We start from the raw sequence: 27349 nt of genomic DNA on the forward strand, positions 1-27349 counted from the left end.
ATTTCAAACTTGTTTTATTAAGATAAAAACAGAATAGTTGATGTCTTCGAAAAGAACTGGTAAGAGATAGGTACTGTGGGCAATATGTTCGACTTTTTATTTAGTATATATCTTTAAATTTTAAATTATTTATTTTTTAAATTACTTTTTAATTTTATTTTTTTAAATTTTTCCATACAAATTGAGGTTAAATGCACACACACAGAATCGTTATAAATTATTGGCTTTTCATCTAACAGATATCACTAAACTTTGATTAAATATATTTTTGTTAAAATTTGTAACGATCTCACTGAGATTCCGTATTTTTTTTTTTTATAGAATAGGAAGGTGGACGAACATATAGGCCACCTCATGGTAAGTGGTCACCAACGCCCATAGACGTTGGCATTGTAAGAAATGTTAAATATCGCTTACATCACCAATGCGCCACCAATCTTGGGAACTAAGATGCTATGTCCCTTGTGCCTGTAATTACACTGGCTCACTCACCCTTCAAACCGGAACACAACAATACCAAGTACTGATGTATTGTGGTAGAATATCTGATGAGTGGGTGGTACCTACCCAGAGGGTTTTGCACAAAGCTGCTGCTTCATAAATTAAATTTTAGGTTTCCTCACGATGTTTTCCTTCACCGTCAAGCACGAGATGAATTATAAACATAAATTAAGCACATGAAAATTCAGTGGTGCTTGCCCGGGTTTGACCCCACGATCATCGGTTAAGATTCACGCGTTCTAACCACTAGGCCATCTCGCCTACTAAATTAAATTAATAAAGTAACACTTATTACTAAGTTCCTTTTTTATAATCTTTATTAACAGAGCGCTTATATGCTCTCTAAGTTTTTTTTTCAGGGCTAGCATATTCTTTATACAAATGTTGTTTACGCATGAAATGCTAATGACGTAATGCTTAGTTTTTCATAAGTACTCTGTTAAAATTATTGTTTTAAGTGTTAAGTCGAGTGTAAATTTCTTTTTAAATGGATTTTAGTGGTAAATAACTTTTTTTATGTTATCTTGTAGTCACTACAGACGTTTTGTCCGTACCTTTGGTGTATCTATCGACCAGTTTAGTGTTTGATATTTTAATTGAGTATTTATTCCAAGCATTACAATAAATAATAACTTCATTTGAATATATTAACTTTATTTAAAATTAAAAGTTAAGTATGCTACTGACATACTTAGCTGCAATTAACATATTGTTTTATCTCGTGAGCTCAGCTACGTTTTCGCTTACATTGAGGGGAGAGCGAGCGCTACCATCAATAGCTTACCACGTTTTTAACAATAGCAGATAATATAATAAATAACGATAAATTTTGACGAGCCGGTTGGCGTGGTTGGTGAATGCTTGCCCTCCACGCCGAAGGTTGTGGGTTCGATTCCTACCCAGGACAGATATTTGTGTGCATGAACATGTCTGTTTTTCCTGAGTCTGGGTGTAATTATCTATATAAGTATGTATTTACAAAAGAAAAATAATATATGTAGTATATCAGTTGTCTGGTTTCCATAGTACAAGCTCTGTACAAGCTTAATTTGGGATTAGATGGTGTGTGAAAAATGTCCCAGGATATTATTATGTTACTAGCTGACCCGGCAAACGTTGTTCTGCCGTATAAATTAGAATTACTGAATATTTTGGTTTTAAAATAAAAAATAACGAATTTATTTTAAGTGTGTGGGGATGGGATCTATGACAGAAAAAGAAAAGGAGCGCTGTAGACGATAACAACAGAAAAATACCAACTATTCATTTTCTCAATTCAATGTATTTCATTAATGTAATGTATTATATTATTATTATAAAAAAATATCATTATATAGATTATGCCCAAAAGTGTGTATTTCATTAAATTCTATGTAATTATTTATACAAATATAAATTGCAATACGAAAATACCTAGCACAGTATGTGCACTAACAGGGATAGGTGAGTATACGAACCAGGCTTAATAAATGTATACTTAAGTTTTTTTAAGTTAAGTAATGTTTACTCAATTTACTATATATCAACATAAATGATTTTATTTGGTTTAAATTGTTCCCTTGGCATAGTTCCTTTTTTAATTAAAAAAACTGTAAATTTTTGGTATATATTTTTTATTTTATAAATAATACATACGCTTGAGCACAAAACTTTCGTTGTACCTAGGGTAGTGGAGTTATAATTATTGTATTCAACAATCTAATTTTTTCATTGCTCACATTTTTAGATTTAAATAAATATTGTATTTAATAATGTTGTTGTGTATAACAAAAGTTTTGCTATCTCAATATAAGTTGGCAAGCAAGTCCACATTCAATCGTTAAATTAGAATACGCCTGTTTGGTCCCTCTCTTCCATTTCAATGAACAATTCGTTTTCGCACGACAGACGATGTCATAGACACAAGTTAATTTTTAGTGCATACATTGCCAGTATTTGATTTGAAATAATGACTCTCAATATTTTAAATTTTATTCGTGCAAAGTAAAGACACGTAAAATCAATGTTTTAGCTAGTAGATAGTTTGTAATATCTCTCTATATTACAAGAAAGTTGAAGCATATATTTATTTGCTTTAACTTCGAACTTAACCCACAGCTGGGCTATGGCCTTCTCTTCTTGAGGATAAGGTTTGCAATTTATTCGAAGTCGCTGCTCCAATGCGTTTACTTACAATGTTTTCCTCCACCGCCGCCTTGAGATGAATTATAAGCAAATACTAAGCACATAAAATTTATCGCCCGCCATTTTCGGTGAAGATTTATGTGAGGTACTATCCTTCACGGCCATCACGGCTCAAGTAATAATTGTTATTATTCCCTCAAATGATAGAAAATTTAGCATTCGTTTTGTTGTAGTTTAAGCTATGTAGCATATAAGGTCACTGAAAAAGTAAGTACAACGCCTTGACCTCAAGTACAGTCGAGTTACCAATGAATAAGTAATATTGCTCAGGATCGCGCTTAGCCCGGTAGCTTGAAATACTTGAATGACTTAAAAATTTAAATGGCAAACTTTTTGATAAGAACAAAATATTTTCTACGCTATGTTAGATGCAAAAAAAAAAAAATTTTTTATGTAAAGTAATGTCTCAATGCGTGCATAGACAACGTAAGTAGACATTGCTAAAGCGTTAATTAGGAACTTTTAATTTAAAAAAGTAATAAATTTAAAGATAATTATTTTATATTATTAATATTCGAGCACCAAACAGCAATACTTAGTAGTGTTCTGTTCCGTTTGAAAAAGTAAGTAAGTCAGTTTAACTACAGGCACAAAGAAATCTTAGTTCCCTTAGGTTGGTGGCGCATTGGCTATGTAAGAAATGGTTAAGAATATATGCCAATGTCTATTGGCGTTGGTGACCACTTACCATTAAGTGAACCATATGCTCGTCTGTCTAGATGTGTTGAGTGAAGCTCATCTGGGCAGGTACCACACACTCATCAGATATTCTACCGCAAAACAGGAGTACTTTGTATTGTTGTGTTCCGGTTTAAGGGTGAGTGAGTCAGTGTAGTTACAGGCACAAATGACATAACACCTTAGTTCCCGAGGTTGGTGGCGCATTGGTCGTGTAAGCGATGGCTAACATTTCTAACAATGCCAATGTCTATGGGCGTTGGTGACCACTCACCATCAGTGGCCTATATGCTCGTCCGCCTACCTACACTATAAAAAAAAAATCTACCAAATATGTCATGTGTATGCTCGCTCGCTGCTCGGCATTGGAGCAGCGGGGTGTAATAAGCTAACCGTCTCTTCAAAGGAAAAGAGGTCTTAGTCCGATAATGGTACATTTACAGGCTGTTACTTGTAATATTACACATGATTCAGGTAGACCCCATTCATTCATCAGGTACTTTATTTATCATATGCCACATTGACTACAATGATTATAATATTTATTGTAAAGACGAACCAAAATCGCATATCACTACTTTTTTTTTACGATCGGAGCACGAAGTATCATATGTCTTTCTTACAAAGGTTAATATTAGATTACTAATGTGAAGGTACATCTGCTTTCACGCAAAAAATATATATTTGGCTAGTGTGTGTTCCTTAGTTTTTTTTCCAAAACTATATCGGTATTTTCAGACATTTAATTTGAAAAGATAATGTAATATAAAATTCTATATATTATTTAATTCCCATATATAATTAAAAAATTTATTACTTATTGTAAATTAAATAACAAGAAAATAAAATTATATATATTTTTTTTGTTTTTAAAGTCAATTATAACAAAATTTCGACGCAAGCCTACGCAACTGAAATACTCTGAATTTAACAGCCTTTTTAAATGGCTGTGCTTTTATTTTGTTTTATCAACTACATATTCGTATGAAATCTGTACCTACTTATAAAGTCGTTTATCCTAGCTATCTATGAATAAGAAAGACTAAGAAGTATAGAAAGCTGAAATTGGGACATAGGTTTATTTTAAAACGTGAGCAACCGGTTTTTGGATATTCAACTTTAATAGGGGAAATGGGAGGGGTAACTTTGTATGTCTTTGTTCTTTTCAGCTAGAAACATGAAAACATTTTAACCATGCCGGGACGCTAGGCAGTTGTCGACTAGATCTGATGAAGAAGCCAGGAGCCAGGAGGTGTGGAACTGGGGCGTCACGGTAACATGCGCAAGCGATCCCATGACGCCTCCCGAATAGACAGAGTGTGTACCGCTGGTTTTTTATTGGGTTTTTTAGTGGGTTGGCGCCAAGTGTCACCGAGACACTTGGCGCCGATGGACCCACATCATCGCATTATGAAAGTAGGGAAATAGATTGCATCTGTGTTTGTGCAAAAATTTGTGCACTATAATTTGGCCGCTGTAGTCGAAATTGGTCAGGAGGACGTCAGGAATGTACTTAGTTAGGACAGTAATGTACTTAGTTATTATTACAGTATTTTATTTTGTTTGTTGTTCGTACTGATATTAACTATGTAAGTTTTTTGGAAGCCTGGAGGAATGTAATATATAAACAACTAACAATTTTATTCTTTTATCTGGCTTTCAAAGCAACGATTTTTTAATATAGAAAAATAGAAATTTCTGAACAGTTGTTAGAGATTCTGTATGCGTAATATTTTGTTTATTATTATTATTATTTAAGTATATTTTAAATTAAGAAATCGTAGACAAGTCAAAATCATAAAAATATAATTGTCATAGGCTTTATATGTGTGTGAGAGAAACTTATTTATTGTCTGTCACACAACTGCAGAACTGTATGAAATATCTTTAGTTTAGTAATATGATTATTTCTAAATCATTAGATTTTTGAAGTAAATCATAATATATGGATTCAATAAGTAAAACTGTATTTAATTTTTAATATGCCAGTACTATTCCACCTGACGGTTAGTGGTTACTTCTGTCGTTCTAATAAAATTAAAGTATCCCATCCTTAATGCGCGGCCGAATCAAAAACATAAAATGTTTTTTCGAGTCTTCTGTCTAACATAAAAAACATAGCTAAAAAGGTAGACTCAGCATTATAAAAAGGTAGACTAAGCCTATATATCATCAACATCATCATTAGATTCAATCCTTACAACTGAATATACACTTGCGTCGAAATGAACAATAAATAATAGAAAAGCATGAACAATAAATATAGCATTGTATTAAAAAAAATAGTAATTGAAAAAATAGAAACAAAGAAAAACGATATTAATTATCTGTACAGATGAAACAATATATTTTTAAACTAGCGGTGCCCCCAGATTTATCCCTTTAGTTTAAATTTGAATTATTTATTTTAGAATCAAAGGGCATTATTACAATGAATAAAATGAAAAACATTAATAAAACTTAATAAAATACCGGTATTACATTATAAATGAAATAATGAATTAATTCTAATGAATAGATTTTTAGACTAATGTAATTTTATAATATAAAAATAACACTTTTTATGCCATCCTGTGAAAATTTCAAAAAATCATATATATTATACTTTTATACCTAAAATAGCGATAAAAATAAGTTAGTAAAGTGTACGTTGTTACATATATTTTAATGTTATGTTTTTTTTATGAAATAAAACTAAACGTTACCTCAAAAAACTTCTATAATAATTTATTTATTTGTTCATTTCTAAATTAAAAAAAAATATATTACTATTTTTTTTTGTAAAATAGCCATAATAACTTAAAAAGTATTTATTTTTCAATTTCAGACGGACAGATCAATTTAATTTATTTATATAGAATATAGATGTAGTGTTAACAAAGAGTACTTGGCTATAATTATTTTATACTACGCGCTCGCGACGAGTCCGAAGCGTGTCTCGGAGGCATAAGTGAGTTTAAGTTATTCTGAAGTGCCTGACAAAGGGACATACGAGAAATGAGAATACTAGCAGACTTTATTACTTGCAACATTACAATAGCACCGGAATATGAGACAATCCTAATATAACGAGAAGTGCAAAAAAAAATCTAGCTAAAAACAGCTTTATTCGCATTTATAAATATATGCTTAAACTAGAGATAAAAATCTTAAATAATATTATTATGTGGTTTCGAGGAAAAAATTATCACTATTGTCCATTCATATAAATATATTTATATATACATTTTGTTTCAAAACTGCTTACACTATTTTGGGCATACTTCTTATAAAGTAATAAAGTCTATGATGCTTGGAACTGTTTAATTGTATCGAGGTACGGGCGCTGGCCACTGCAAACTATCTTTCTCCTGGTAGTCTCCATACTTTGACTCTTCCATCATCCGGCTAAGGACAAAAGCTGGACTCGTCACTGTAATATACTTCTTCTCCAAGTTTCATCGTCCTTGTTTGTTTGTTGTTTCGATGGAAGTCAAATTGGAGCGATCTATAGTTGTAACGGTCCCCTGACAGGCGAGTATGACTAATATGGGTACTAATCCAGCCGCGTTAGCCCGTTCGTTCTTCCTCTTGTGGTTTTAATGCTTAACGTCACTTAGCGAATTTCCTGGAGCTGAATTCTTATCTTAGGAGTTGAAGAACGATTTCTTAGCGCAGAGCTCGCAATCAATTTGCCTCGCTTGTGTTACTTTTTGCAACCTTGATCTTTAAGTCCATATAATCTCCAGTTTGTATTGACATGTACAATCTGCATAGTCATTGAAGTAACTTAAAGTTTTTAACAAAATAATTACAAACTAAACTGGAATTTGCAAAAATGGAAAGTGGAAGCGAATGTCCATCTAATATTTATGAGTCTCTAAATATATATGTACATATATTAAAATATGATTATATATGTATGTATTTAAGTTTCGTCCCCGGGCAGGAGCGAATGAAACTTTTAATATCATTCACCGGTACAGCTTGGCTTTGCACAAGGAAATGAGCGAATTTCGACTAAACGTAAAATTCTGTGTAAAACTTTTTTTTTATTTATTAAATTTATTTTCTACTTGCTAACCAATGTAGATGTGATCTTGTAAGTATTTTTTGTTTTAATGCTGCGAGAAATATGATATTTATGTAAATATATTAAGGCATGTAATCAACAGACAATGAGTAGGGAGTGCCAGGACTTAAAGACAACGTCACAATACAACCTAAAAATATTTGCACTAGCGGATGGCATTGTAATTCCTGTTATTTAATATTCTCGATACTATATATATCGCGTTACAGATCAGATCCCGTTATTTTTCGGTTATCCACGATATAAAAATATCATCCCAATATTTACGACTGGTGATTTGCTGAAATGCGTAAAAACAATTTCAAGATGAAACGAATGATTTTGTTCAGCGCTTTTAATATAATAGCGGTAATGCTTCTTTAAATCAGATAGAAATGCTAATGGGCTACCTGATGGAATGTGGTCACCACCATCCCAACCTTGGGAACTGAGATGTAATTTTTTTGTTGAAGAGTATGATGTTTTTCTTCATGTTTAAGCAAGGTATTTATTTAAAAAATAGAAATTTACACTGATATTTTTAATATTATTTCAGATTAATAACGGGGTTAAATTTTCTGAATTACTACATACTAAGCATAGTATACGTATATTTTAAGTATTTTATTGCCATAAAAATAATTGACGTGATTGTCCATTACATTGTTTTAGTGTCATTTTGTAAATAGGTACTATCTTATATTGTTAATATGTATTATTAAATATTACGGAACATTATTTCGACACCATTATATATATATTTTTATTTATGGCATATTTTTTGTAATAACTTGAGTAGTTTGAAGATTTAGTATTTTACATTAAGTATTATTATTACTAATAAATTATATTTCTTAAATTTGAAAATACATGATATATCTAAATTATTATAAATAAATTTGCTGAAAATTTTTGATTATACTTTCCACTTTTTTTATCATGAATTGAAAATATCGTTAAAATTATCTAATGGATAAAGGAAATCCCTCCAGAATATACATATGTTTTATAGAAATTAACGCCATTATTTACTCGAATTATGTTTCTTTTTATTATTTTAACTTTAAGTTTATACATACAAGTTTATAGGATATTTTTAATTTATTTGCTATATTTTCCTTATTTATTACTATTAATAAATAAATACAAAGTTCTCCAAATCCAAACCAAAGAAACAAAACTTTAAACAAGCCTTAGTAAAGGATAATAAGGATAATATATGTTTTTATTTTATTTTTGAATGAAGCAAACAACTTTTATTAAGTACTATATATCTTAAGTCACTAATTGAAAGTGTGGAGTTAATAAATTTTAACTGCCGGCTGACAATTACTCAATTAACCGGTATTCTTATCAGTTGAAAGGTGTCGTACGCCACTACGCGATATAATTACCTGTGATGTGTCATGTGCGATCCGTCTCGCGTTGTCGACGGCGGCGGCGGCAGGGCGGGCGGAAGCTGCGTCGCATCCCGCCCGGTGCAGCGCCACCCGCTCCCTGCGCCGCCCGCCCGGCCCACCGCGCCCCGCACCCCACCGCGCCCCATCTCACCACCGCGCCACCCCGCCACCTCGCCGCGCCCCTCACAACGCAAGGCGCGTGCGCCCGCCGGCCGGCGACTCAGTTCACCGCCGCGCCGCGACACTAATACACGTGCGTTCCGTTAAACGATCAGACGCGGCGCTCGAAACGATCGAACGCGCTACACCAATTTTTGACCAGTGACTCGAGAGGGAAACCTCTCGTAAGCCGACAAGATTGCGTCCCAAGTGGAAATGCCTACAAGCCTGTTTGGAGAGCTGGGTGGCGGAGGCATGGTGGACCAGCGTGCCTTTCAGCTCGCCCTCGAGCTAAGCATGCTGAACTTCGACGAGAGTATTCCAGCGACGAACCCACTGTCGAGTCCGCTCGGGTTCGCGCCGCCGCCCGACGACCGTGCGAAGAAATCTCAAAACATGACCGAGTGCGTGCCCGTGCCCTCCTCAGAGCACGTTGCGGAGATCGTCGGCAGACAAGGTAGGAACGTCTTCCCGTTGAGGTTATATCGTGCCGTATTTTTGCGACCTGCGCTACCCTTACATAAGGGCGCACGTGCTGCGCCGGCTCGCTTTTAGGTTATGTTCGATCACCGCCACTCGCTGGCGAAATTCCTACTATGTAGCAGTCAACTTCCCCGCCTGCTGTTTTTGTTTACCCGCAAAAGTTCCGTAACAACATCTCGTTGCTTTACGTTATGTATTTCGTAGCCGCTTTGATTTAATCGTAGATCGTAGCTTTGTAAACGTAGATGAACCTACATAAATATCAAATGGACCGTGTATAATGAATAAATAATTGTGTGATTTCCCATGGTGCAGTCGCTCAAAGTAATTTCTCGCCTATAGAGTGTGGTAAATGTTTACCCGAGCTATTCAAAAAACCACGACCCACTAATTAAAAGATGCGACGAACAAAAAATGATACCCTTAGAGATGTCGGTAGTTTTTCTCGAGTGCGTAAAAAATTCCGACAAAGGTTCGACGCATTCTTATCTGTAACTATTTTTTTGAAATGTGCACCGGATTTGCAAAAAAAAGCTAATTGCTGGTCGGGTCCTTTTGTGAGAGTTAGTTTCTTAACTTTAATGGAGTACCTTAAAGTTTTTTTGATTATGTATCTACCCTCAAACCGAACTCTTCTTTTTTTGTCTAATTTTATTTATAAAATTTTACTCATATGTTCATAGGCAGCAAAATAAAAAGCCTTCGTTATTTCAAATTTAATAATTAAAAAGTTAGAAATCGAAAAAAAAGTATTAATAAAAATAAATTTATACTTCCAAATATGACTGATTTAGTATTTATATTTACTACAAACCTTTCCCGCAGCTTTATTTTGTACACTTTATCCTTTACAGTAGTAAAATATTTTTCATTTAATTGCATGTACTTATTCGTAAAATATTTTTTATAAATCTACCTTAAATAAATTTTCAACCAATATTCACAGATCAATAATATATAAAAAAATATATCATTTTTATAGTCAATTAACCAATCAAAACGTGATACATTAACGCGAATTGCTAATTCGGCATATCTAATGTAGACTTTTGTTTAGTCTGTACCTACTGACGGAACCACGTGTTTAAACGACAAAACTGATAAAGACATACAAAATCTTCCTTAATTTTTTAAATTTCTTAGAATATATTCGACGTATTGTTTCCGTAACTTTAATTAACATGAAATAATAAAAACATTTCCTTTATTTTCATAATTGGTTTATTATAATTTTATATAAAGATAATATTAAAAGGTTTTCCAAGCACTATAACTCAGTAAAATCGTATTAAACTTACTTATATTTATGAGCACGATGTATTCACTTAGCTTAGTAAATAAGTAGACATTATATATAAGCTCATTATAGTAAACTAAACCGATTTTGGTTTAACTATTTCAAAATATACTTTTAAAATCGAAATCTCGTACCGAGATATATAATATTTGAGATATATATGTATAAATAACTTCAAAATAAGGATAGTTCTATCGAGCCATACACTGAACTTAAAATGTTTATTCAGAAAGGTTTTCAATGTTGTTATAATTACATATTTGAGAACTTGAAAAATTGGCGGTAAACGTAGTAAAAAGGTACCTTCGTGTCACATATCTATCTGATTATGTTTTATAAGTCCATCGAATTATATCATGAACAATACAATAGTATAATCAAATAATAGTCTTACTATATATTTTTAATAATTACGTAAACTTTTTCAGTTCACATCGAATCACCCCACTTAATCACGTCCCGATTAACTGATCCCGCAATACCGCGTAGCTAGTACATAACTACATACATACGTCCCGCGCTTTTTAATGAGACGCTCGCGATATAGAAATTGCATTCCGGTGATTGCCCCGAGTCCCGAGTTCCCGACTCGTGATGTATGCACGCCACCTAAACATACTCGACTCGATAATACACTAAGAAACTAAGTAGATACTTTTCCATTTGAAACTTCTTTTGTTTAAGTTAGCATTTCAATTAGTCGTATCATTTCGACGATAATTATATTCAAGAATATATGTAGTTAAGTCATGTTTGCTATGATAAACGAATTTTGTTATCAAATGATTTGTTTTATATAGTTTTTATATTTTTTAACGATTTTTTGAAGTATTAACAAGTGTTATACACAATTAATACGATTCTATAAGAGCAATTATTATTGTCAAAATAATAATTACACATCTGATATCGACAATATGAAAGTAACAATGATATAAAAATTATTGCAGCATTGAAATTAAATATAAACATATATTTTGTAGGCAGTTGAATATTCAAACTGTTTTACAAAAATAACTAACGCTCAGACGGCGTAACAGAAAGCTGGAAACCTTTCCCAAGAACAATAATACAAAATTATAGTCAACTTATACGTATGTTCGTTGCATTTCCAGCCGACTCGTAAAAGCAAAACAAAAAAACGGCCCGGCTGCGACACTTGCAACCTTGTCTAACTCGACTACCAACCGCTTCATTTCACTGTAGATCGTAACGGCAACAGCCCTTTATTGCGACAAGGTGCCATCTGTGGTACATTTCGTATTGTAATGTAGGTTATATCGCTATATTTAGGTCGTTTCGTTTGAAACTGGCCTGTTTGTATGTTTTTGTTCTGTGGTGCTTTGATAGTTGACTTTTTCTTTGTTATATAAGTGTATAAGATTGTTTTTGCCGCATAAATACCTATGATGTAATTATCTATGACATTAAAAGGTAATGTGAGAAAAATCAAAACTATTTGATTTCTGTATGACGTAAAAAATTTAAAAGGTTCAAAGAACATCTTTAGAATTGAATCGTTTTTCTGCGGACCTACCTCGGGCGGTGGCACAATGGTAGAATGGTAGAAATTCAATACGCACTTGGAAACACACAAGTGCTTTTGCGTTGAAGTTTTTATTTATCACAAAGGAGGTACGTTCCTGCGTACCTGAGATTTTTTGCAAACATTTTAATTTGTTTGCTTTAAAGGAAGTTTAAATAAATAGCCTTTGTAAAAAAACATTGTTTGTCATCGCTATATAGAACTAGTCAATTTTTAATAAGTTTCCTCGCATGAAACGAACAAAATAAAATAATATGAAAATAGCAAATTTGTATAATTACAATTAGTCTACACATCAAATCGTAAATCGGTATAGATATTTATTTATTAAAATTATATGTAAAGCTATAAAATTTAGAGAATCTTAAAATATATATAATATATATACTTGTTACTTTATATCTATTTATGTATTATTTAATTTAGTTTTTACACTATGCCACCATAGATAAAATTATAAGAAATATATTTTTAAAGGTTATAACAAAATATTTTGATCTAAGCAACTAATTAAGAATTAAAAACATCCTTAAGACTATCGTCTTGTAGGTGTAAGCCTTATTAATGTATATGACATGAATCTTACGATTAATAATATCAATCAATTATAATATCCTCGAATAGTGGAGAACTAAAAAAATAGACCTTATCCCATTTAAAAAAAAGGTCTAATAAAAATATCTCTCTGTTTATACCAATGACATGTGTTTGAGACAACTCAAATATACCAAAAGGAGGTTGTTTAAAATTCTCGCGTTTACGCGACACTCCGTGACGTCACGTCCGGCTGCTGACTACTCGCAGCGGGTCGCGACTATCGATAATGTCGATTGTCGATGCTCGATTGTCTTGATGTCGATCGAACCTCCTGTCGGCACGTTTGTTGTTTTGATTTGTAGTGGCGCGACGTACGATGTTTTGCATCTTGTAAATTCGGTGTTTTGCAAGGTAAGCGACTCCGTTAAGGACGTGTCGCTTTGCGTTTTTGGTCTTTGTGTATCATTGCTAAGTATAAATTTTGAATTAATAACTAACACTTGTTTACGATTCAAATGATGTTGTCGAACATAGCACCGTTCCCAATCTGCGGCATTTCGGTGTAATTCATCCCCGTTCGTCACGATCCGGTTTTAGTGACGAGTTGCTAGACCGGTTCCACATCAATGACTGCCAACCCCTCTTTCGGCCTCTGTTTACGTCCCATCTTGATAGTCATGTTTTTAATGTACTCTCGATTTTGACGTTACCCATCCGTTCCACGATAATACTATTATTATGGACGAGTAACGTCGCGCCTGGGAAAATATAAAATGACAGTCAACAAACAAAGGTTTTAAATCCTATGTTTCTGAAATATTTACACGAATTAATTTTATTTTTCTATAACATATCATAAATTATGACAATTTACATATCCATCAGAAACAAAACGTACGCTTCGAAATTTATAAATTTTATTCGAATTAACATCGAAAGAGAAAACAAATCTAGTAAATCACACGTGTGAATAGCATGTACTAAGATCGCAACACTGGCTAGGCGGTGAGAGGAAATCGACGAGATTTGCAGTGTACTCGGCGTGCGTTCCGGTCGACGCCACCACAGTCAGGGTCAAGGCTTTAGCTCCTGCTTACTGCTGCACGCCTGGTACATGCGGGGAACGCCCGACTTGTACTCATCTTTACGAAAAGAAAAGGGAAATATTTATTATTTGAACTTTGCAAATGGATGACATACAATTAACTATTTTTAAAAAGGAATAAAAACATCGTCATTGTGTCGTTGCTATATTTTATGTTTTATGACGGTTATCATTCTGTTTAGTTCATTTAAAACTCATAAACGTCCGATCAGAAGGGTCGCTGTATTGCTTGTTAACTGGCTAGCTACTATTACTTTAACAAGATTACACAAATCTCTATCCGTTGACAATTTTTGAATGAAACTTCGTTGCCTTAAAAAATAGAAGAGCATCTGCATCGGCGTGGAGTCGTCCCAAAATTCCACGACCCCGTTTTTTGTGTAACTTGACAGATGCATTCTGGAACGCCGCTAACCTCATCTTGCATCCTTATCACGCTTTCGGAAATAAGATCCACGGATGTGTATCTACAATGATTTTAAGATATATTTTAAGGTATACTACATCAACTATCTCTTTCGCTCACTGGTTGGTTACTAGTGCGGTGGCGCCAAGCCACCGCTTCGGGAACACAGTCGAACTAACTCGCTTCTGTTTGTATTGTGCGTACATGTTGGATAGCATTCTTAAACATGGTTTTGTTTCATTAACCAAAGTGTAGCATTTTTAACTGTTTATTGTACTGTAGAATAAATTAAAGCTGATCATCATAACTTGATACAGAGGAATATCGTGACGTCACAGTGCGTCGGCACCCCCACGTCTGCGAAACTTAGGGACCCTAATGAATGACTTCCTAATTGCCGCGGCAGCACGAATAAACCCGTAATCCGGCGCGAAATCGCGCTCCTCCGTTTAATTGTGGACCTTGAGCCCTTTTGCTTCTGAGTTTGAAATTGAATGCCAGACGTCTAGCGACGTGTACTTGTGGACGCAAACGCTTATTTATGGTACAGTTATTGAGTCTTAAATGTCGTCAAACTGCGATAGGGAAAAGAGTCTTATGCGACTAAGTATTGGAACTATTGTTGTACATCAGATAGTAAGTCGAGTGACGTTTTACGCGTTAGCACGAGCCGTCCGTTGTAGGGCGACAAGTCGATATGCTTCCCGCACTAATGTTGACAACAATCCATCTCACAGTGTCAGGCGGCGCCGCGAATTAGACTCATTCCCATTTCGATTTACTCCTCATCCACGGATCGTAATAAGCGTCCATCCCGCAGGCTACTTCCATTATTGTACTTCTATATGCTGCCATTCTCCGAGAGAACTATGCGAGGGCAATTTATGCTCGAGATTAATTTATTTGTCGCGGACTACATTATTGTATGAAAAAAAATACTCGTTCATCTTTCTTGTAAAGGTTTAATGACAGGATACGATGTTAATGCCTTCGAGTTGAAGACGCAGATGTGCGAAATGTAGTCGTAAGAATGTGACCGATCTAGCTGGCAAATAGCAAATGGCTGGCAACAGCACATGTGCCAGTAACGCGAGTTTATATCTCGTAGCCGAACACGAGAATTGACATTTAACAAAAGTATACGAAGACGTAACTAGTTGGTCATAATCGTTGTGTCTACTTGACCGCAATTATATATTAATCGAATTGAGTGACATATCAATGTATATAATAAAACACACACGAATTTAAAATATTTATAAAACATAGGCACGTGACATATCACACGTTATAGAATTTACGTTGAGATAATATAAAAACATGAAAATTTATGTTTATGAGGTATGCCGATTCCCGCTTATCATAATGTTTAGTTTGACATCTGCTTGTAACCGTCAAGTGCTTCGTATTTCCAGCGTTTCTTTGGCCGTTTCTCACACCTGCCATCGTTTCCACAATATCTTCAACTATCAGTCGTACGTCGTATGTGCCTACTTTTACAACCATGTATATTCATATAACAGAAAAAATACCTTCATAAATTTACCTAATAAAATATTTTATTAAGTTACACTCATTTAAAATATTAAATTGACAATTCATTCTAAAGTAATATGTGAAAGTATCTCTATTGTTCTTGCTTATGCCTTTATTAATTATAACTATAATATTTATTACTTATTAAAGAGCTTAAAACGATTAATGTTTCTGAATAAAATTTCGTAGCATTTGGTCTCCCTTTGTATGTATTTTTGTATATATATTGGTCGATGAACTGTCATTAACGTTATTGAATGATATTTGCTACGTTTTACCTTTCATTGAATACCACATTCTTATGAAGAATAAAAACTTGTGCAGTAAGTTTAAGAAAAATAATAAATGTCAACGTTTTGCAAGGCACCGTTACAATAAAATGCATACAAGAAAAAATACTAGCGTGGAATAACAACGATTAATAATATAAACGAATAATATATTTTTATTTATAAACTCTGCTATGCTGCTGACTATTTAAATATATAACACAATCGGGATATGACCTGCAACTACCATATATAATTTGCAACAAATGTGTATATATTTAAATTCATAGTCTTGCGATATATTTATTATTAACAAATTATCAAAACTTTAACTGTATTAGCTGTGTTTAGTTAAAAACTGATTTCTCTCTTTTTATCATTATTGATTCGACATTCAAAAGAAGAAGATAGAACATTGTTTTACTAATCTACGTTAAGCCGTAAGTGAATGTTAAAATCATGAAAATATAATTAATAAAGAACAATATATATATATATATATATATATATATATATATATATATATATATAATTATAGTCGCAAAATTAAAAAAAAAAAACGTAACTTGATTCCATATTCAAAATTTGATCAGTTTTATTGGTTTAAGAAAATTAAACCTTTTTTAAATCATATTAATAATAACTTGTCGACTTCCTCATGGCTCATTTCGATAACACCATGCCTCGTCGCAGACATACGAAAAAAATAAACACCTGGAGCCATTATAAGTTTAATCCATTGTGAATTAAATTGCTTCCTTTATTCGTTATAAATTATAGCTTGACTGTTTAATTTACTATGAGTATTTATGTTTTAAAATATGGTACAAATATTAACCGTTATTAAAAGTAATTATATTTCCCAACGGTAGCCTTAATTGACTGCAATGAGTTTATTTAATTTAATTTCTGAGACATACTCAGTTCATAACAAATACTCAGTAAATACTAGTTGCTCGTGTCATCCGCAACTGTGATAGTAATATTTGGCATTTCTTTTAACATAATGTTTATTAATAATGCATGAAAATTTAAAATAATTTACTTTGATATCAGCTGTCGCCCGCATCACATCTTTAGAGCTTGCATCATCATCTGCACCTTGCATTTGCTTGCCCACTCCTAACCCACTGATTTAAATTTAATATTATAATTTATTCATTCCGCTCATATCGTGCAGTTTGATTGAACATTACTATATATAATATAATTGTTTCTAGTAAACACTCCTTTCCTAACATACGGTACGCTCGGGTTGATTTGTTATTTCATAGTAAGAATACAAAAGTTCAATCTGTTTACAAAGAAACTGATTCTTTACATCTCTACTTTTATAATGTATTTAAGGTTTAACTTACTAGAAATCTTACAATTAAAATATCTATCAAAAGTCGAAATAAATAAAAATATATTTCGTGTAAAATGAACGAAGTATTATGTTGTGCTGCATGAAATTACTTTTTATCATTAAAAAAAAAGAAAGGATAAAATTGTAACAAAATCTGTGTTCATATCAAAAGATTAAAGTTGTGAGCATCGCTCGTAATGAATAAATGTAGGTCAACCAACCCTCCCTAATAGTCACCACCGAGTGTACGCTAACCGCTTCAGCGTTTCGCCGGTAGTCAATTCATTTAAAGGGCAACTATATATAATAAACGCGACAGATGTTTTGTCCGTTGGTAATAGGTACGTAATAACCGCACGAGAGCGCAACGGTCAACAAGTTCATATTAGGTGTTGTGAGACGTTTTATCAATGTATTTCTTTTTAGTATTATAATTATTCATAACTTAAATCCAAAACATAAATATTCACCAAATATAATAATAACATTTTATTTTAAGGCTGCTAAAAATAGCCTTTTTCATAAATACGTATAACAATTGAAACATTGCTATTTTATTCATTAAGGTATTTTTTTTAACTAAAATGTTATAAATAGATGCATTCGTCTTCGTCTATGCGATCGACTCGAACAGGTGCACTTAATGTTGATAAGAAAACGTCGACCTTATAAACGCGTTACTTTTTTAATGTTAATTACAATACTACTTGATTTTGACAATTTCACTTTTTCGTAACAATTTCAACTCATTTTTTTTTAATATATTTCAAATAATATTTTGATTAGAATACGTTTAAAATATTGTTATATTATTTTATGTTTTTAATTTATATTGAAATGTATATACTCTACGTCCGTAGTGTTATTATTCGTGTGACTACATTTGTAGCGCACCGCGGATGCGAGGTTATCGATCCCTTATCAAAATTAGCGGCAACTCGTTACAAATTATTCCTGGGATTCTTAAGAATATATTTCTTAATATAAATAATAATACTATGACTTCATATTTTCAGATAGATGGCTTAATCACAACTTTTATAATTATATTTTTTTATTACAATACCCATATTATTTAAGTAAACCATATAAAATATATGGGTTACAAAAACATAATTATACTATCCACACTTCTCGCTAACAATCCCCTCGCCCACTTCTGTAAGACAGAACTACTATCTTTATTCTAAAATAACTTAACACTCCGCACAAAAGATGCCTTTGTCGAAAAACATAACTGTATGTAGTATCTAAAATGACCACTGAAAAAAACGCCGGCCCTACTCAAAAGCCCCGACTCCAAGCCGTTATTAAATCTTGGGTCCTTTTTAAATTCCAGTGAAAGAGTCTACCTGCTCTCATCGATTCTTACCTGCCTTATCGCGTATACTATTAGCGATAAATTAAGTGAATGCTACAAATGAATATCTCATCGTGGTTCAAACTCACTGCGACTTCATTTATTTTATCATCGCAGTGTTTAGTACAGGGTTAACGACCTCGCTTAATGCGAGAGGGTGCAGTAACTAAATCTTGTTTACTGTATCGCAAATAGTGCAAGCTCCGGTTACTTTAATTGACACTGACAGATGATTTTTGTGTATTTTTTGTATGAATTACGGCCATGTACCAGAGGCACAGACGGCACGCAGAGCTAGTCGAACTCGTAGCGCGTAGTGGGTGGCGACCTCTCGTCGTGTAAACCGATATTTCCCTCGTGAAAATGTTCAATGGCCGGTGTCGAGTTGCCACCGAGCGGTGCGTGTCGCCAGCCTTTAGATTTTCGTCTTGCATGCTGGTACATTATTTCGCCTCATTAATTATTATACAGTACATTTTTTCTACTGAAATGTTTTCATACGCCACCTGCCAGCATCGGAGGTCGGGGTAATTAGGTTAAGGCACACTTAGCAAAATAAAGTCACTTCTGAATATCGATTAAAACATCAAACATTTATAATACTTTCATACAAGGTATATTAATTATTAAAGGAGAAACTCAAAGCATTCGGTTACGCTAGGAGTTTAAAGCACATGCAGCTGGCGGCAAAGCGCCATCTGTGCAACGGCGCCCCGGAAAAGGCAATTTGTTTTGTTTTCGATTTTCGAAACGCTTCGATCCTCGCGTCCGCTATATGCAAATGCAGTACTCGTTTTCTAACGACAACATGACATGTGCGGTGTGACACGTGTCCCTAATCTAAGACCGTTGAACAAAACGTTAGCTTACTATTAATTTATGAATAGTAAATACATATTTCATTTATATTCAGTTTTTTTTATCATCGGTTCACATGTTGCGACTTACATTATTAACGAATTCATATTATTGCGAAATAAGTCAAAATAATAAATTGAATACTTTTATCAACTCAATATACATAACTTACTAACTAAACTTTTAATTTTAATTAAGTCGTATGGGTAAAAATAAGGAATGATTTCAACATTTTCGATACTCAATTTAATATATTTTATTATTTTATATTACTTGAAAGTTTATCTTTAAGTAATGTTTAAAAATACTAGTGGTACTTATTTTTAAAGTAATTGTGTTGTAGAGTAGGTACTTTCAAAATATGTAAAGTTTACGAAATATTTCTCTTGAGGCCATCGCTCGACGACATCTGCCGCTTGCACCTGCCGCGCCAACGATAACTCCAGTTTTTACAAGCACCACGACCGATCACGTCGTCTGATAACTCATACTGCCCTGGTACCTTTTAAAATTATATCCAAAGTAGCCCATACTTCATAACGAGTAATGTATGCATGTCTCGTTTATACAATAACATCATTTAAAAGAGCTTCATAAATGAACCACCTTATAGCCATTTACTTTGCAATTGACACCTGGGGCTTGAAGCCGTTTAAAAATAACTTAAATACATTCGTCGACATTTGAAACACGCACAAGCCGTGCCTATAATTTAAACTTGTGTAGATAATTGAAATAATGCCATTTTTTTCTTTTAGAATACGCGTTACATTTAAAATTAGCCTAGATGCGAAAGAAAATTTATTGTAGTATAGCTATCAATCATTAGCGACTGGTCACGGATTCTCGCATTAATGTTACATTTAGTTAAAGTATAAAATGAAATTATATCGAAGGTTGGCGAAGAGCATCTCTGAAAGCGAGAGCTGTGGAGCGGCATTCCGCAGTAATAATCCTTAGAATCGGCTCCGACGCGACGCATGGGGAACATCGATCCTTTTGCGACACACGATTTCGTTTCAGGCACCACGCTCGCCAGACGTATTAGCTTTCCAGAATGCAAAGGCACACGATAGCTGCCGGCGATTCAATTAGCGTGCATACGTCCACATTAACCTTTTAACGAAATGAACGATTTAAATAAAATGATGCACCGTTTACAGAGTACAGGATCGCCATCGAGACGATTAATTTTAGTAGTAAGATATTTCATGAACTTAATTATTGATGTGTTTCAAGCGATACAATATAATCTCGATAGGCGGCTATTACTAAGTATATGCTAAATTACTAACCTCTCCGTTGGCGGTATTGAACAACAATTTTATTATAATTGGCAAAGCGGTCAACGCTTCTCGGAAATGTTTTTTTTCTCCTTTATTTCCACCATTAATCCAATCTCGTTTTTGCACCAGAATCGCTCACACACCTTTGTTCTCCGCTATATTGTTTAAATGTAAAAGAAACATACATAAATTGTGGGTGAAAGAATTTTAGTGAGTGAAACAATAAATATTTTAAACAATAAATATATGTATATATCTTTAGTTATATTGTGACGGAACATCGAAGTTTTAATAATATTTTATATAGAGTATCAAATGTAATTAGATGTTTAGCAAATATTTTAGTTCTAAAATAAAATTGGCATTCGCATAAAAATGTTAATTTAATAAAACATATGCTAAATAAACATATGTTTTGTTTATCTACGTTGACACAGAAACCCACTCCCCGTAATTAGGGGTAAAACACAACGTAATGTGGCAATGTGGTGCCCGGGGGAAACGCCAGCTGACGGGCCACTCGCCCGCCCGTGAACGCTCTATTCACACATAAAATTTATGCAATATCAACGATACGCGCCGCCCGCGACTTTATTTTTATTTTAATACTTTTTTTAAATATTAAAAAATGTTTAATTAAGGCCATTGGAAACCGACCAATAAATCACTATTTTAATTTAGAACGCATTTCGCATGTAACACACAAAGGCAATAAATATGCTATATCGATTTTAGGTATGTCCAACGGATCTTTAAAATACCGACGACATTTCTTACAAAAATTATTTGAATTATTTTATTCCACTTTTGTCTAATTTAGTTTGACCCCTATTGGAGTCCCATAACACCTTGTCTAAAGAAGAGTATAAACTAAATTAAAAGTCATAAGTCATTGGTCTTTGGAGTTATAATAGAGCCTTTGATGTGACCGGCATGTTTCAAAGCCGTTTATTTCACATAAACATCGATCTCAAACAAAACGTTTCACAATTCATTTAGATGTTTATCGCTTTAAGACGAAAAACTAATAACGTCATGCTTCTCCAAATTTTTATAGGAGGCTTTAAAAATTTAGCGGATTTTGTAGCCAAGAAATTATTAAAGGGATATTATTGATTTAAATAAATATGTAAACATATTATAAATATGTTAAAACAATAAAATAATTATCGAGAACCATACCGCACCTCATATATGTCCCAAACATGTATGGGTTGTCTTATGTCTGTCATTACTAAATAACTGGACCGGTTTCGTCTACGTTACTGCAGTTAAAATATACAGTAATTTTATACCCAATATAGACGATTTAATTGATATTCAATTTTAATTATCGAATTATCTAGTTCATTAACTGTCTGGGGGTTTTTGCGGCGCAAGCGCAGCGTCGTCATCGACTGCAATAGATCAAAGCTCGCCCGCCGGTTGACATATATTTTGATACCTCACGCAGATTATCTTAATGTATGCACATGGATGACTTACTGTTCGCCGGTGGCCTGTTTTTTTTAACAATGTTACTTGTAAGTCACTTTGCTCCGGTCGTGCGAGGTGGTCTCATTCCACCTGTGATCAAGTTTAATGTCGATTTTATGCTCTCTGCCTCTGGTCGATTAAAAAAAAGACAAATATATTACACTTGGCTGACGTTATATGTATTCATTAAAATTGTATTCGGGTGTATTTGGTAATTTTTTTTAATCGATAAGTCCCGTTAATAATATTAATGGATAATTCATACATACCTACCACAATTAAATTGTCAGAATAAAACATTATCCTCCATCTTTAAATACAGAGCGATTGCACAAACGCGGCAGACATTAGTCCGTTATTTGTTCGATGCTGGCGTCATACATATAATTTATCATTTTAAACGAATCTCTAATTCATTTCTGAATTTTGATCCTCCCATAATCGAAATAACCTTAAGCTAATTTACAAACTACGAACAAAACCATATTAGATTTTGTCTGCATTGAGGAGCCGCCGGTCACGTGGCCGCATTCGAAGTTGGAATAATTGTTTACGGTAAGATCGGGTGTATATTAGTTGCATCTCTATATTGTGTTGCCATCCTATAGCGGTCAATTCCCAGTGCAATGCACTCTGTTACCAAATAACATAATGTCTTCGTCATTTGAGATGACTTTTTGTAGTGTTTTGCCACAATTAAATATGCATTTTCGGATCGACCTCAAAGTTATTATGATAAGTAGGTAATTAATTTTAAATCGGGTCTTTTATTGACGCATATTTGTTATAATAAATGTCTAAATGAATAATAATGGTCTGTTATGTTTCTCTAAAACTAATTGGTTGTTTGATAAAATGAAAAAAAAAATACAAATTTACTTTTAAATATAAACTAGTAATATTGTCGCCAGTCTCATAAAGATAATCCGTATAGAAACATCAACACGAGTTTCTTTGTGATCTTTTATGGCGTCGTCCGTTCCGGCTTTAGGTGACTCTAGTGACCTAAACTCGACCTATCGCAAACAAAAATAAAGCTTCCCATTCACGATAAAGACATCTTGGACAACCTTGAACTAGTTTAGCTGGGCGGGAATAATTCAGCAAGACAGACATGGCAACACCGTGCCGGCGGGGTTAAAAAAACTGATCGTTTCGCCGTATTAGCCCAGACGTATCATTATCTTATTATTATAATATGCTCACTACAATATGAACACGCGGTGTTGCCTAACGTTAATTTACCTTTTAAATTTAACATATGTCCGATTTGAGTTTTATACAACATGCCTTCATAAAAATAATATAAATATTTCATTTCAATGAAAGCAAATGTTAATACTGTTGGCATTTTAAATCATAATCGTATACCAAATTATAAGGTGTTAATAATATTTTCGTATTAATGTGTCGTTTGTGTAATAACCTTATATAAGATTTAATGAAGCGTCGAGATGTAATTTAAATTTTTTCGCCGACGTTGCGTCAGAGCTGCATGAGACCTGGACCGGGGTCACACGCGAACCGTTTGATGGAGGTTCATAATAACCTCAAATTATAATTCTCAGACACAGCAAAAAATATCGATATTAATCTTAATCTTCCGTTACCGCAAATATTATTAACTCGACTCATTTCATTATTTACAAATGAAAAAAAAAATACTAACAAAATTTAATAAATCAACCTTTATTTAATTTCGGCATCAATTTGCCAATCAATGAATATCATGTCGGAGGGGACTCGCAACGGTGTAACCGATAGACATTATATTACCTCGTTTTATTTGTGAATGTATAAATAAGTAGTTATTTGTTCAGTATAATGACAGGTTCGGTGATTGCCTCGCCGGCGTATTGTAATTATGAATCATAAAGACCATGGCGGTTTCGGATCGCGGAAAAAACTGCCAAAAGCTAATCTGTTCACAGTAATTAACCTATCAAGCATTATGTTGCGTTGAAGGTCGGGTGTAATGAATAGTTTAACGAAGTCCGATTTAAAGGATCAAACGTTACAAGAAATTGAAGAAGTCGCGTGATCGTAGCTGTAACACTCGTACGTAACCGTTGACCGTTTCCATGGATAAAGGAATACAACCTTTTCTCTTTTTTACAAATTGCGACCGAACAAAGAACTTATTTTATTGTTGAAGAAAATGAACGATGTTTTGACATTTCGATGCTTTCATTGCAAGGCAATTTGGGTGCGGGGTGATATTATGAACGGATATTACCGACGGGTTCCATTCTTAAAACTTGTAAAGCTATTAAGTGTTTCGTGATACAAACTACAAAGGATTATTATGAACAATTTTATACTTCATACTGTGAGAGTACCAGGTCAAGTAGTGCAACAATTTTTTTGCCATAATAGCAGAGCAATTATTTATTATTATTTAAGGACTAAATATGTTGTACATTTTACTTTTTTTATAATGCATCAATATCAATCTCTGATCAGCTCATAAATAATAATTATCGTTCGTTAAGTATAATGGGACGTTGCAAGTTAGCAAGCTATGGAACAAAAAGAGGATTTGAATCAGTTCGTCTCAGTAAACAAGTGCATAGACAAACCAGATTCAGGCTCCCACACATCCACGGCTTCCCTAGTCTGCGGTGAGGAATGATAGGCCGCTACATTTGATACCTCCTATACGACTATGTGGTCCTTATAGAATATACTTTTCTTTAATGTAAACTTGTTCATCGAGTTGTTTTTTATTCGTATTCGTATATCGTTAACTAATTTAATTGAAAATCCGTCTTGGAGAAAAAAAAAAAACCTTAATATAGATTTATAAGTGGGGAGCAAGAAAACAACAACGATCTGATACTTTGATCTCCCATTTCGACGGTTTCTGGTAAAGTGAAATCATATCCGGTTGTACGTGGCAATCTCTTCCTCGGATGAAGCCACAGGCGAGCCCTAGCGACTAATAAACATAAACTTGCGCGATCTGCGTATTACGTGCATCCGGCGAGCTTTCGTCCGGCGCATGCGCCATTGTCCGCCGGATGTCTTGCGGTCACACGCAATTTCACAACCTCTACTCTCTCATGCTATCCTGGTAAGTATAGCTCAATATTAACGCACAATTACAAAAAAAACAAAAAAAGGAAAATCAGACCTGTGGCTTCTTCTTGCATTGCGTAAGTACATAGATAAACAATATGTACAATGTATGTGTAACACTTTTATACACAACATAATAATTTTAAATAAGTTAATAAATAATTAACTTACATTTATAACAATAATATTATCCAATAAGATAAATAAATGTCTTCAATAATTCATTGTATACCTATTGGAATCGGCAATAAAGTGTACAGGACATATTATCAAGGTCTGTTATTTATATCCTGACCGCATGTAGAGGTCACATACGAGCTTACGTATTTAAAGACGGTTAAGCTGATTTGACCGACAATGGTAAACGATTATGGCCTCTAGACAACCGAATAGACGAAAACATTATAACTCTGAGGTCGCCGATTGCACCTCATCAATCATATTTGATGTTTCAATCACTTGAAATGTCATATGGGATCAAAGTTGTAATGATTGAGATTTGTAAATATCCCGAGTCCCGGACCTACCCCGATGGTGACGCGTTGACCACGACCTTCTATCTTATTTATGCTCTTATAAATAAACTTTATCTCATGCCTGAGCGTTTAATGCCGCTTATTATTTATACGTCCTTATTATACCGTACAAGTAACAATAACTTTATGATTTAATTAATTCAAATGAATGCATATATATTATTTAATTTGAATTTTATTTAATTTATTTAAATATACTAATGTGTATTTTTTTCGTACCGGTCTAGATGATTGTTAGCTACGTTTTTTATATGTAAGGAATACAAAATATTAGCTAATAGACATGTTTATGTAACAGAACCAATATGACAATCAGCAAGAGCTCAAGGGACTCCATTCATTTCATTTCATTGGCAAGTCGTTGACTTATTGCTTTCCGGGCGGCAATATGTCACTTGATAACAATGTTACTGCGTTCGATTTTAATAGACTGCGATTCCCGTCTTCAAACACTGACTTAACCGTTTGTATATAATTGTGATGATAGCTTAAATTTCGTGTCGTTTTGGTCGCTTTGTGATTAACAATACTGAACTCGTTCAGACGCTCTTATCCAGACCCTAACGACCTCGATTTAATGTCGAAAAGGGCAAGAAAACGGAGCAACGAAACTGGATACGCGACCCTATCGCCCTTCGTTTCTTTTTACGTTTTAAAGGGTTCCGTAACGGTAAAGCGGCGTACGGCGTTACATTCGGCGCTGCTCCGGCACAGTTGTCATTTCGACAACTAATAACCCAACTGAAGTTCATAATTTATAAGGCGGTCGGAGCGACCGCTTTTTACCTCTTGCCGACGCCGACGTCTGGGAATCCGCAACAAAGACCGAGCCAGATTCCGTTTTGCATTCCGCGAGTATTCTTGTGCGGCGGATGCCTGCGAATTCGATATTTCGAAATCAAAATTTGCAATGAATCGATCCGTAAGAGAAGCCGGTCCGCATAAGTAATAGGTGTCGTACATCGTTTCCCACGCTAATCTCGTATTAAGTACCTGCTTATCGATTAATCTCTTATTTTTTCATTGAGGTGTCAACGTTTTAAAGCTGAAGACTGCATAATGCAAAAGTATCGTCTTCGTTCGCTTCTCGTGACCTACTTTGGGCGCAATAAACCACCCCGTCAAATTTCGTCTCGCTCGTGTCAAGGCGCGCAGTCGGAGCGGTCTGTTACCTTTTCGTTTTTTAGCAATATCAACCCCGTTGCATTCCCAACTTTACGATCATCTCGACTGACCAACGCCTGACAGAAAGATC

General features: G+C 34.0%; 1 protein-coding gene across 1 annotated transcript in view; it reads left to right on the forward strand.

Moving 5' to 3' along the window:
• Window positions 1-9054: 9054 nt before the first annotated feature.
• Window positions 9055-27349, forward strand: part of LOC126773391 (RNA-binding protein MEX3D) — a 49476-nt gene continuing 31181 nt past the window's right edge. Inside the window, exon 1 of the mRNA XM_050494327.1 lies at window positions 9055-9430. Coding sequence (XP_050350284.1) covers window positions 9190-9430 — 241 coding nt within the window. The 5' untranslated portion in view covers window positions 9055-9189. The remainder of the gene's footprint in view (window positions 9431-27349) is intronic.

Source organism: Nymphalis io, chromosome 14 (genome assembly GCF_905147045.1).
Source record: "Nymphalis io chromosome 14, ilAglIoxx1.1, whole genome shotgun sequence".
NCBI classification, from domain to species: Eukaryota; Metazoa; Arthropoda; class Insecta; order Lepidoptera; family Nymphalidae; genus Nymphalis; species Nymphalis io.